At 50.3% G+C, this 12,712-nt stretch overlaps 1 protein-coding gene across 2 annotated transcripts in view; it reads right to left on the bottom strand.

Annotated features, from left to right (window-relative positions):
- The window catches only part of PALS1 (protein associated with LIN7 1, MAGUK p55 family member), a 39,063-nt gene that overhangs the window by 7,502 nt on the left and 18,849 nt on the right, over window positions 1-12,712 (bottom strand). For both annotated transcript variants that reach the window (XM_061577943.1, XM_061577951.1), the window contains exons 7-14: window positions 11,322-11,483; window positions 10,514-10,591; window positions 8,043-8,226; window positions 6,126-6,197; window positions 5,800-5,850; window positions 4,129-4,296; window positions 1,402-1,604; window positions 502-612 (exon numbers count right to left, since the gene is read on the bottom strand). In XM_061577943.1, the coding sequence (XP_061433927.1) occupies window positions 502-612; window positions 1,402-1,604; window positions 4,129-4,296; window positions 5,800-5,850; window positions 6,126-6,197; window positions 8,043-8,226; window positions 10,514-10,591; window positions 11,322-11,483 (1,029 nt within the window). The remainder of the gene's footprint in view (window positions 1-501; window positions 613-1,401; window positions 1,605-4,128; window positions 4,297-5,799; window positions 5,851-6,125; window positions 6,198-8,042; window positions 8,227-10,513; window positions 10,592-11,321; window positions 11,484-12,712) is intronic.

Below are 12,712 nucleotides of genomic sequence, written 5' to 3'. Positions count from 1 at the left end.
GTAATGCGGAGATTTCAGGGTTCATGCAATGCCTTGAAATAAGCTCATTGAGCAGAAAATCGCTTTGACTTTTGTCTTGTCTAATTAAACTATACCATTAAAACTACATTTTTTGTTTGTTTATTTTACCAGGTAAGGCCCACTGAGCTATATTGCTATTTTTCAGAACTGACCGGGTCACAAATAATAGCGCAACAAAGTGGCTTATCACGTGTAAATTTATAGCAGCCAAATACTGTAAAGCATCTTTCTAAATATGGAGGGAAAAACCGGAGGACCCGGAGAAAAGTCCATGCGACCACGGGGAGAATGTGCAAACTCCAAATATATAGGCATCACACGGGATTGAACCCACGACCTCCTGTATACCAGGCGAGGTAGTTAACATCTCGCCACCGAGTTCGGGTCAGCGATGGTTATGATGATAGCCCTCAGTGGTAAACACCTGTTGCTTCATTGCCAACGTAAGTGAAATATAATTCCCAAGAAACGTGCACTCACTTTGGGGTTCTTTGATTCTTTTGCCATCATGGCTCGGAGTCGTTCTTGTGACGGCGGTGCCACAAAAATAATGTACGGCTTCAAATCGGAATTCTTTAACAGCTTCAAAGACTGAAAACAAAAAACAAACACAGGCTCTCATTGCAGTGATCTCTAGTGCTGCATGAGGCACATCTTCAGACATCAAGTTGAGCAGTAAGGTGTCGGGACTTACACGCCATCCCGTAGGTTTATATTATTATTACCAGGTAAGCTTCACTGATGAATCTCATGGCTTTTCGAGGAATGTCCTGCCAAGTTTTCCAAGTCAGGGGGCAATGATTGACACCTATGTTTCAATCTAGCAATTTGCAGCTAAGTCTGCAAATTTGGACCATGACACCAGCACACAAAGGCCTACCCTTGCGAATGATGTCACGGGGATCTTTTAACGTCCACTGTGCAGCAGTTTCTGTGTATTTTTCTTTTTTTTTGGCTAATACCCCCTCAGAAAATTCTTCAAAGTCAGAAAATTTGGAACCAGGGCGGCAGGGGCTACACATTCGGACCGTGACCCTCTGCAACATTGCGAGCAGCTTACGATCGGAAAATTACGCGAGGTGAGGTCCTGGTTGGGGGTTGACTCGGCCCATCATCCCACCCTCCAGGTCCATGGTATTGGAGACCACTTTGTGTGGAAATCGACGGTGGTTATCCTCTGAGACAAGACTCATTGACCCCCACAAAAGGAATTTGGAATTTCCACCACTGGGCTGTGCAGGGCTCTTAAGAGATGAGCACCGATATCTCAATGTTCATTTGAGCAGCAGGAAGTCACTCTTGACTTGAGTTGCCGATGATGACGATGACGACGATTATGGTCAAACTTTTTCCACGCCGCCACCACCGCGTGTGCCTCACCTGGGTGTGCAGGTTGAGGACGCAGATCTTGCCCGAGTTGATGACTTGTCGCACCGAGTCGATGCTGGTGCCGTAGAGGTTCTTCTCGAACTCGCCATGCTCAATGAATTTGTGAACTCCAATGTCCGCCTCAAACACCTGCCGTGACACGAAGTGGTAGTCGCGCCCGTCCACCTCGTTGTCCCTCATGCCACGCGTCGTGTCTGCGAGCCAACACACAACGATTAGGGGCCCCAAGTACACAAAGCGACCCCGAACACTCGTCCCAAGTCCGCCGGGCGGAGATCGTCGTAAGATCTGAAGAGCCGTTGGAGAAAACATACAAATTAAAAAGGGCATACTTGGGTCCTAGTGAGACGGCAATGCTTGTTGGCATGACAGCGGTTGCTAGGGACGATGTCATCACTCCCACTGCACCAGCCAAGCAGCTGCCAAGAAGACAACCTCGCATGCAACATTAAGGCACTTTGAGGTCCCCCATGCAACATAGACGACAAGATGTAATCGCTCCATGCGCTTCAACCAATCAGCGGCTGAGGTGAGTAGATTTGTGTTCGTAATGTTGATTATATTCAGTATTAAAAATGTTCAATAGTATAAATGATTGTGTGCGTGCGAGCATGTGAGTGAGCGAGTGTGAGCGAGTAAGTAAATGAGTGTGTGTAACCGTGTGAGTAAGCGAATGAGAGAGCATGAGTGTAATGAGTGCATGTGTGTGAGTGAGTATGTGAGTCCGTGCATGTGAGTGCGTGCGAGTGAGTGTGTGTGATTGCGTGTGTGTGGGGAGCGGTGGTGTAGCAGTTAGCGCGTTGCACTACAAACCCAGAGACCGAAGTTCGATTCCCACTCACGGCGAACACCAGTGACGAATATCTTAACCGGTCTAGGCCTCCCCTAGGTTGACTCAGCCTTAATTGAGAACCTAGTGCGATGTGTGGTGCTCACCACCCATCCCATGTGCCATGCCGTCCTTCAAAAGTGCTCGCTAACAACTCTTGCCCCAACAGTCTGTGAAGGCTATAAGGAGGCTCTTTGCCTATTGCACCACTGTTTGTGAGTGATCGAGGCAAGTGTGAATGAGTAAGTGCAAACGAGTGAGCAAGTCGGTGACCAAGTATATGTGAGTGACTGAGCGAGCAAGCGAGTGTGTGTTTGAGCAAGCCTGTGAGCCAGTGTGTGAGCCCGGCAAAAACAACCCCCTACCTCCTCGTGGTGCCGGACGGCAACGCTGTGGTGGGCAGTGCCATGGGGGGAGGGTCAATTTAGATTGGCCATTCCCCCTCATGGCGGTTATAACCACCTTCAATTAATTACCACAAAACCACTTCTAAAATATCTAATTAATAAGCTTGTGCCAGAGGCCCCAGGGAGACAGGCGTCTATGACATCTCCTGGCCAAACCTCATTTGGCAGAGCCAAGAGATTGAATCTTTACCCTCGGGGCTCCTCCACTTAAGTTTGTGAAGCCTTCGATGGCTGTACCAGGGGAATTTTCATCTGGTACAGATACAATAGGAGGCTGATCGATGTCCGGCTGCGGTCAAGGGATGGCTTCCTATTGGTCAACCATGTTATGTATGCCGATGATCTGGTAATTGCCTCTCACTCAGAGAAGGAGTTGGAGGTGCTGCTGCTGAACCTGGAGCGTGCCACTAAGAGGTGGGGCCCTTACCATCAGCCCCACCAAAACTAAGCACCTGCCTGGGTATTTTATACCATCGGACACTCCACCCCACAGTTCCCAATTGGTGATGGGGCAGTTGTGGAGAGAGTGGAGTTTCCCATACCTGGGCAGTGTGCTCATGACTGGCTCCGTTTTGACAACAAAGGACTCACTCCGAATCAGTCAAGCGGCATTATCTTTTCATCGGTTGCCCGCATGCCCAGTCACTGCATGCCTAAACAGCTTTTGTTCGGCCGGATAGAGAGGGCTAAACGGGCGTGACACGGGCTAGAGAAGAGATGGAGTGACATGGTACAGGAGGAGCTGAGTGGACTTGCTGATGACTGGTACCAGCGGTGTCAGGATCGGCCTCTGTGGAGGAGGCTCATAAAGGACGCTACTGGGCAGTCGCCTTCCAACAACAACAGAGGGCGGAGGAGCGATGCTCACAACAACGAGCGGAGCGCCGGGTGGCTAAAGCACAGCAAGTTGGCACAGCAGGGGGCACAGGTGGTGCATCAGCCAGTCATCTCAGTCAGTCGAGCCGTGGCACCTGGGTCTGCCCCGTGATCTCCTGCCAGCGGGCGTTCAACATTTCACGTGGCCTCAATGTGCACATAGCCTCGCACAAGCGTCGTGGTGATGTTGTTGTTGAGTGTGAGAGCGAGTGTGTGAATGAGCAAGTATGTGAATGAGCAAGTGTGTGAATGAGCGAGTGTGTGAATGAGCGTTTGAGTGTATGAATGAGCAACCGAGCGAATGTACATGAATGAGTGAGTCAGCGAGTTTGTGAGCGAGTGTGTGTGAGTGAGCAAGTGAGCAAGAATGTGAATGACGAGTGTGTGATTGAGCAAGCAAGTGAATGCACGTTAATGAGGGAGCGTGTGAGTAAGTGAACGAGTGTGTGAATGAGCGAGCGTGTGAGAAAGTTAATGAGTGATCGAGTGTTTGAGTGAGCGAGTGTGCGAGTGAGCGCGTGAGTGAGCGAGCGAGTGTATGTGAATGAATGAGCGAGTGTATGTGAATGAGCAAGTGTGTTAATGTGTGAGTGAGCGAGACCGTACGGGGCGTTGCGGCAGCAAAACGGTCCGCGTCACTCTCCATGAGTCTCGTTCGTAGCTCGTTGCGGCCACAGTTGGGAGGCCCGATGAGCACAATAGGTCTCTTGCGGTTCGCAGGCTGGTGGTACAGCGCCATCTCCTCGTACGTCAGGATTTCATCGGCATCCATCTCTGCACACGCAGCACAAGCGGACAAGAGCGCAGACTTTTTCACCTTCCGTGTCAACCGTAGATGACCATTTGTTCATTATTTGCCCCTTGCTCGTGTTTACTCAGGGTAGGCTCACTGCGTCTCGTGACGATTTTTCAGGAGGGACTGGCCAGGTGTTTGTGGTGGTGGTGGGCAATATTGCTGTGTCGAATCCCAATCGAGTCATTTGCAGGTTTGGGATATTTGGCCAATACCAGTTACAATGTTTTTTTTTTAGCGAAGGGAGGAAACCAGAGAACTCAAAAGAAACCCATTCAGATCAGATGGAGAACATACAAACTATGAAAACTCACTCACATTCACTCTCACTTTAACACACTCATACACTCTCACATATTCACTCACCCACATTCTAAACTAAACTATTCTTTATTTTACAGGTTAAGTCCACTTTTTCAGAGGTGACCTGGCCATAAATGATAGCTTAACAAAGTGGCTTATCATATGGACATTTATAGCAGCCAAAAACTCTAAAGGCATGTTGATTCTAAATTGGGAGGAAAAACCGGAGGACCCGGAGAAAAATCCAGGCAACCACGGGGAGAGAGACATGCAAACCCCACATATACAGGCATCGACAGGGTCGAGATCGAACCCAAAACCTCCTGCATACTAGTGAAGTACCGGTGAGGACGCTTGACGCCGAGGTTGAGGCACACGTATGTTTATTCACAATATGACAGTGGGCATATACACACTCGAGGGGGTATCGGCCCCCTCACCCGTATAACTCGGGATACACCCCTAGCTAACTCTGTCCTAGCCCCGAATCCTCCACTAATGGGCTAGGGGAGGCTAACTGGCCCGACACTGGTAAGTCGGGCCCGGTACCCGGAGTTCCAGACCAGCTCTTACAAGAGCACCGGCTCTGGCTTTCGGGACCACGCCGCTGGCTCAATCCTGTCCGGCCCTGAAAAGGACATCGAACCAGGGGAGTCCAGGGCTCTATCTAAGACGTCTTCAATCTTCTTCCCTTAGCTTAAACATAACTGCCGAGCCCTTTGAAACATCCCCTTTTATACCCAACCCCTCCCTGAGGGGTGGGGCCCCGGGGGATCATAACGTTCGAACCAGCCCCCCCCAGGGTGTCTGGCTCGGACGTCGTAGAGGGCACTTGCTCGTGCACTTACGTAGCCCCGCCCACTGTGTTTGTTTTCCATAGGCTGCCATGCATAACGGGCCCTCTCTTTAACACCCCTACACTAGGGTAGGGAAATAACATCTCGCTACTAAGGCAACCATTTTTTCACTCAATCTCACTCCCTCCCTCACTCTGCAGAACAGGAGGAGAACAAGCAAACTCCACACAGCAGGGTTCCCCAGTTGGCAATCGAACGCAGGCCGCTGTTGCTGGGAGACGGCACGAGTGTCACCCCACTGCGCCGCCGCTACGCTGCCGCCCGGTGAGAGACGGTGACGATGAGCGAGGCTCGGCCCCGTGAGCACCGTGTGCCATGCCGTACCGTAAAGTTTCTTCCTCTTCTTCTTGTTCTTCTTGGCGCACCACAGCTTTCCTGCAGGGAATGTGCAGCACAGGTGAGCAGGACTCATTGGTGCCCGGCTCTCCAGACGCACCCCGATCGACTGCGCGCGCATCTCGCGTTCGCCGTGCGCTTTAAAAAGCCACGATAACCGCGTGAGGTGGCAGGTGCTGCGCAGTGGAGACGCGGTGACGACGGAGCGCAAGGATCGAGGCTGCCTCTCCGGTCTAGGGACGCGTAGAGAGCGCGGCGAACAGGGATGAGTGATCGAGTGAAGAGAAGGGGCCACTGTTTCCTTGCTCGCTCACCCGACTTCTCCATATTGTCATCCTCCTCCACCGTCTGCTTCATGACCTCCCGCTGCTGTTGGAAGCTTTTCCCTACAAATCATCCACACAATCGCAGACAAAGACAAAGATCCCCCTTATAGCCTTAACAGACTGATGCGGCAAGTGCTGTTCGCGAGCACCTATGAAGGCCGGCACGGCACACGAGGGGGTGGGTGGACAGCACCACTCCAAGTGGCGATGTTTACACACCGCACCAGGTACTCATTTGACGCCGAGTCGACTTAGGGGAGGCCCAGGACCGGTTCAAATAATTCTCACTGGTGGTTGCCATGAGTGGGAATCGACACGGGTCGCCTGTTTGGTAACGCAGCGCGCCAACCATTACAAAGATCCACCGTATAGCCTGTAACAGACTGTAGGGGCAAGTGCTGTTAGCGAGCACATATAAAGGTCGGCACGGCACACAAGGGGGTGGGTGGCCAACACCATGCCCGGCAACCTTTGTCTCCCTAGCGGCGATGTTTACACACCGCACCAGGTACTCATTCGAGGCTGAGTCGACCTAGGGGAGGCCCAGGACCGGTTCAGATAATCATCACTGGTGTTTGTCGCGAGCGGGAATCGAACCCGGGTCGCCAGGTTCGTAGTGTAGCGCGCTAACCGCTACGAAGCTCTTTTTGCAGCTGTCCAGCTCAAGCTGGGGTTGGCAGTGGTGCAAAATCACAGAGGGAGTTACATAGAAGATCCATTGCTAAGGCACACAGGGGCGGCTGCATGAAATTCAAGCCTACAATATGAATGATAAATATTGGGTTCACTCAAAACGTAGGCTTTCGTAGCCACCACCAACATGATCCACATGTGAATTTGGGCGAGGCCAGTCCATGCCAATATTTCTGTCATGGTGGAGGGTTAACGGCAAAAAATGTCATATGAAACTGCTATGTAGTGGCCCTGACCCAGAAATAAATATGGATCATAAACTGGGCTAGTTAACTGATATTACCGGTTCCAAAATTCAGGAACTGGTCATCGATTCCAGTGGATTCTTAGGAGGAAAGAGGAGATGTACCCACACTTTACTCCACCACACGACCTGTCGATCGACTGTGGTGTAACGATTTATACTGCTGCTGGGTGGAGAGACGGTGGGGGGAGGGGTGTGGGAGATGAGAAGCTTGCCCCATTGCTTCAACCGCCACGCCGGTAAATCAAACAGCACGGCCGCTAGCTTCCTTTCTCAGTTAAAAGCTCAAAACGTTACGTTTAATGCAACAAACAGCATGTTTTTATTACACGCTTTTTATTAACTCACTCTGTTGTATCCTCAAATCTTGTAACTAAATTTTTACCCACTTCCCAATGTGGTGTCGACTGCAAACTTGATATACTTATGTCATACTGATGACAACACTATATTCTATCATTAAAAATGAAAAATAGATATTTTTACCAACATTATTTTTTATATGTTATGTTTCGGCTTGGGTCTAATTGTCCACGCTCAACTGACGTTGGCTGTAAATCACCACGGTCTCTTACGTTATGGCAAGCTTCGGGGCCACTTCCTGGAGTCGTGGAGTTCTTCCATTACTAGTATGGTATATTTCAATAAAGTGTGTTTTTAAATTATATATGTTTTAATATTACTTATGTATTTAATATTGTTGAATACTGTATCCACTCATTCGGTTGTCCGGTCGGACACAAATACAAAGCTTAATAGTAAATGTTCTCATTTATTGCTGTCCAATGAAGGTTGTAAGCATTAATGCGTTAGGCTTTGTCCATCTGCCTGACATGCGGATGTCAAGACGGTTGGACAGAGCCTTTCCGGAACTTGGCCTCGAGAAACCCGGCCACACAGGCCACCCAAACGAGCGGGACCCCCAAGCGGTCGGTGCTGTGAACCCGCGGAGGGGAAGGTGCCGTTACCTGGCACGAGGCCGGCCAGTGGCTGGTTCACCTCCTCACCCTCGCGGAACGCCTGCCACCAGTTGGGGTCCTCCTGGCTCATGATGTGTAGCACGTCGCCCTTCTGGAAGGACAGGCCCAGCTCGCGGCACGGGATGTAGGGGTCGTCCAGCGGGTCGTAGTCAAACAGGGCCTTCATGTGCACCTGAGCGAACACGGTGGCACACCCAAACAAATTTTTGGGTGCAGGTTGGTCATGCCGCGCTCCTGTGTTGCAAGCGAGGGTTGGTGGATCACGCGCGCATTCGTAAAAAACTCCCTCCCCACCCGTAGGTGTCGAGGTTGCCATGTCTTGCCCCTCATCAGGGTACGGCAGTACAGCAAGTGGGTTGATTTCCATTGTTATTCCCTCCAGACAGAGATTGAGTGAAGGCCACCCTCGCGTGCGTGGGTTTTCTCCGCGTACTTCGGTTTCCTCCCATAAGTATAGAACACTCACGAATGGAGTTGTCCAAAGATCCCAATATAGGACGGCAGAGCTTGGGCATTTGTTGGCGCCAGGTTCGACTGCCTTCTCGCTCGTGCGTAGCTTTCCAAGCCTCTGAATAATTCTCTCCCCACGCCATCACCATCTCTCACTGTGCCACCACGATCCATCCCCCACTCCTGCACGGGTCCCATTTCATCGCTGCCTCTCCCGAGGCGTCATCCTCTTTGGCGCATTCTATCCTCCGTCATTCAAAATGAGGGCTACGGGCACTGACCCTTACAATTAGTGGAGTGCAACAGCATGGCAACCGTAAGTCGGGTTCTGATTTTCATAGTAAAACAACAGACACGGAAGCACAGGTGCACATGGGGCGACCGTAATAAGGTCCTTCTGCCCAAGGCTGCCACAGAGAAGTTATGTGGTTGGTAGCCAGAAGATAAGTTTACATGTCAATGCAACTCGTTGGCGTAAAAGAGCATTGTGAGGTTTCCCAAATTTATTTTTATTAACTGATGTAGATGCAGAGCAACAACAAAAAATTCACATTCAGGTGGTCAAGCCAGATAACCACTTCAGGAGTAATGGAGTGTATCGCTGTGATGTTTGCACACATCAGCTAGCATTCATCGTTTAAAAACATGTGTTGAAGGGTGATTAGATGGTGCTGCAAGTTTGGAAAGCGTAGCTCTTTGTCATGTGACTGTTTCAACCTAAACTTAAAAAAATTAAACATAATGCAGAAACACTGAAAAGGCAACGGAAATTCTGACAGTGGCGAGGAGGTAATATTGAAACAGATAAGAGCTTCCATTTTCACCAGGGGTGCGTTCAATGGGAAAAGCGCTTTTCTATTGGACGAGCTGTTAGCCCAGGGTGCGGCATCTGAGGGGAGCTGCCACACCGAGCATGAGGTGGGGGCACCATGTCAGACTGTGTCAAGATGGCAGACATTCACGACCAATGCAGCGGGCGCCCATGCTAATTCATTTTTAGCATGCGTCCATCTCGGTTAAGCCGTCTCGCAAACAATGCGTGGCTTCCTCCCCCATTTAAATAAAAAAAAACAAAGCACCCTCCTGACACGCCATTCAATAAGAGGCACCTCCCACCTCGTGGTGCCAGGGCAGAGTGCTCTTGCCCACTTGAACGCACCCGCAGGATTAGGGCCAGTGGCACAAATGGAAAAACCCAACGAATGCCAAACATACGAACCAATACCACACTAGCCCCGAGCACACATACCAATGACCGTATTACGTAGCAATAACAAATCAGTGCCCAGCATACACACATACCAATGTCAAACCAACATCCGAACATGCATGCAGCGCCAAACCAATATCGCATATGCGGTACCAGCACAAAACAAACACCGAACATACAATCGTACGATTACCAAACCAACATCGAGCATACCAATGCCAAAAACAGCATGGTACACACATGCTCATGCCAAATCCAAGACCAAACATACGGTCCAATCCCAAACACTGGCATGCGAACATGCCGACACCAAACCTCATCATCACCGGCCACACGTGCATACCAATACGAAGCCAACACAGAGAACACTTACAGGTACAAAACCGACAGCGAACATTCATGCATGCCACTGCCAAACCGACACCGAACTCACATGCATGACAATTTTGAACGAACACCAAACATACATGCATACCAATACCAAGCCAACACCAAACATGCAAGCATGCCAGTATTAAACTAACATTTGGCAGGCATGCCGGCAACAACCACCACCAAACATTCATGGTTGCCAATATTGAGCCAAGACTGAATATACATACCTGTACCAAACCAGCACCTGCCATATATTCATGCCGATTTTCAAACATACTGAGCAAACCAGCGCCAAACATTCCAGAGTAGCCAAACATAACCAACATACCAAACAAAACCAAGAAAGACTTTTGGATAACACAATAGCTCTGATGTTTTGCAATGTGTTCATGTGCTCGTGCAAAAGTAATTAAACGATGCTCACCACAGTTTCTTTGGGTTGTGTAGCTTTGTGGAAACGAGTCGGGATGATGACGAACGTCAGAACTCCGTGCATTTCGGCCTGCGGAGGACACGTACACCGCTTTGGAGCCACCCTCCACCATTGTCTCGACGCGAGCGACGCTGCTCCTCAGCGTCGCCACTCGCAGCACGCCGCTGGCACAGCACTCACCGCCGCCACCCCCCCACACCCCGTGTGCATCACCCTTCCTCCACCGGTTAAACACACTTGGGTACTGGGCTGCGGATCCCGGCTCTGCTCAAAATACCTCATCAGATATTATTCTAAGATTGAACCTCATCCGATAGTTGTCCAGATAACGAAAGACACATTCCCCACCCCCGGTTTTTCACAAACCCTACCCGACAAAATCCTACCCACAAAACCCTATCCTACAAAACCTACCCACAAAACCCTATCCACAAAACCCTACTCATTAAGCAACAATTCCTGTCAGATGGCTCAAGGGTAGAGCGAGCTGCTCAAATTTAAATGTCGTGAGTTCAAATCCTGGTTGGAGATGGACTCAACCTATCATCCCTCCCAGGATAGATAATATTGATGACCACTTTGTGGAAATAAAGGGTAGTTGTCCTATGGATAGACTCTTCCCCACCATAGGAATGGAGAAAATCCAGGGCTGTAAACAGGAAATGAGCACCAACGGTTCGAAGTTCATTTCAACAGGAGACCACTTTGCCTTTGACAATGCCCTCACGCCCACCCATCGGTGCGGCACCTCTTGCCCGTGAGACAAACGCTGCGCAGTAGAGGGAGGCGGGTGAATTACCAGCAAGTCAAACACCTCGTTCACGTCCTTGCCCCGCATGGGGATGTTGTTGATCTCCAGGATCTCGTCTCCCTCGTGCAGGAGGCCACTTTTCTCTGCTGCGCCCCCGCGCACCACACGGCTGATCACCACGGACTCCCCGTCGTTCCGCACCGTCGCCCCCTGCGTCCACCAGGGCCACCGCCGCTCATTTAGGGTCACGTGCGGCAACGTCGTTCCCCCCCCCACCCCTACCAGCAGACTACCGCCCCGCTCGCAGGCCGGGGCGCTGAGTCACCCTGTGTCACACAGGGACAGCTGCCACCAGGGGGGTCCCCTTTTCAAGTTTAAGATGAGATGTTGATACTAAGCCGCTCATCACATGTAAAGTGCTCTGAAGAATATTTGCTGCGAGCAAAATGTGAACCTTTTCCCATTCCGAGACATCTGCAAGTTGCAGGGTGGGGGTCCCGTTCACTGCTGAATCTCGGAACGCGCCAGCGATTAGCTTTCATTTTTATTTAGAGAGGCGCAAAAGCGCCTCTGTTTTATAAAGACATTGTACTCATCGCAGAGGACCAAAGCGACATGACCACAGCTGGCGCCAAACTGTGCCACACGCCCTCCTGTATGGCCTTGTGGGAGCCTCGGAACCGATTAAATAATTTTATTTATTTCCGATGACAAACAAGTACGTCACCAGAACGGAATTGGAAGAAAAACTGATGACGTATACGTCCGTCATCGGAATGGGACAGAGTTAAGTGGACAGCTAAGTGGACAGGGCAATTGTATTTTGAATTCATTACACTCGGTTACCCAGCAAGGGTAAAGGCCAAATCTCAACTCTCTTTCATGAAGGTTCTGCTATGTTTCCGCTGTAAGCGGCAACGTTGCCATGTGTCATCCAAATTTTGTAATTTTTTTTTTTTTCAGAATTGGCATGTTTTGGCAAATATCAACTGTGTTATGTGAAGAAACCTGAGAACCCGGAGGAAACCATGCAAGACAAGGAAAGAACAAACTCCTCACTCACTCACGCTGCAGAACAGAGGGAGAACATACAAACTCTTCACTCACTCACACACTCTGCAGAACAGGGGGAGATCACACAAACTCCTCACTCACTCACTCACGCTGCAGAAAAGGGGGAGAACATTCAAACTCCTCACTCCCTCACGCTGCAGAACAGGGGGAGAACATACACACTCCTCACTCACTCACTCATGCTGCAGAACAGGGGGAGAACATACACACTCCTCACTCACTCACGCTGCAGAACAGGGGGAGATCATACAAACTCCTCACTCACTCACGCTGCAGAACAGGGGGAAAACATTCAAACTCCTCACTTACTCACTCACGCTGCAGAACAGGGGGAGAACATACACACTCCTCACTTACTCACTCAC

Source organism: Lethenteron reissneri, chromosome 8 (assembly GCF_015708825.2).
Source record: "Lethenteron reissneri isolate LAM-NWPU_2019-01 chromosome 8, ASM1570882v1, whole genome shotgun sequence".
Taxonomy (NCBI): domain Eukaryota; kingdom Metazoa; phylum Chordata; class Hyperoartia; order Petromyzontiformes; family Petromyzontidae; genus Lethenteron; species Lethenteron reissneri.
This window is presented reverse-complemented; position numbering and strand designations above follow the sequence as displayed.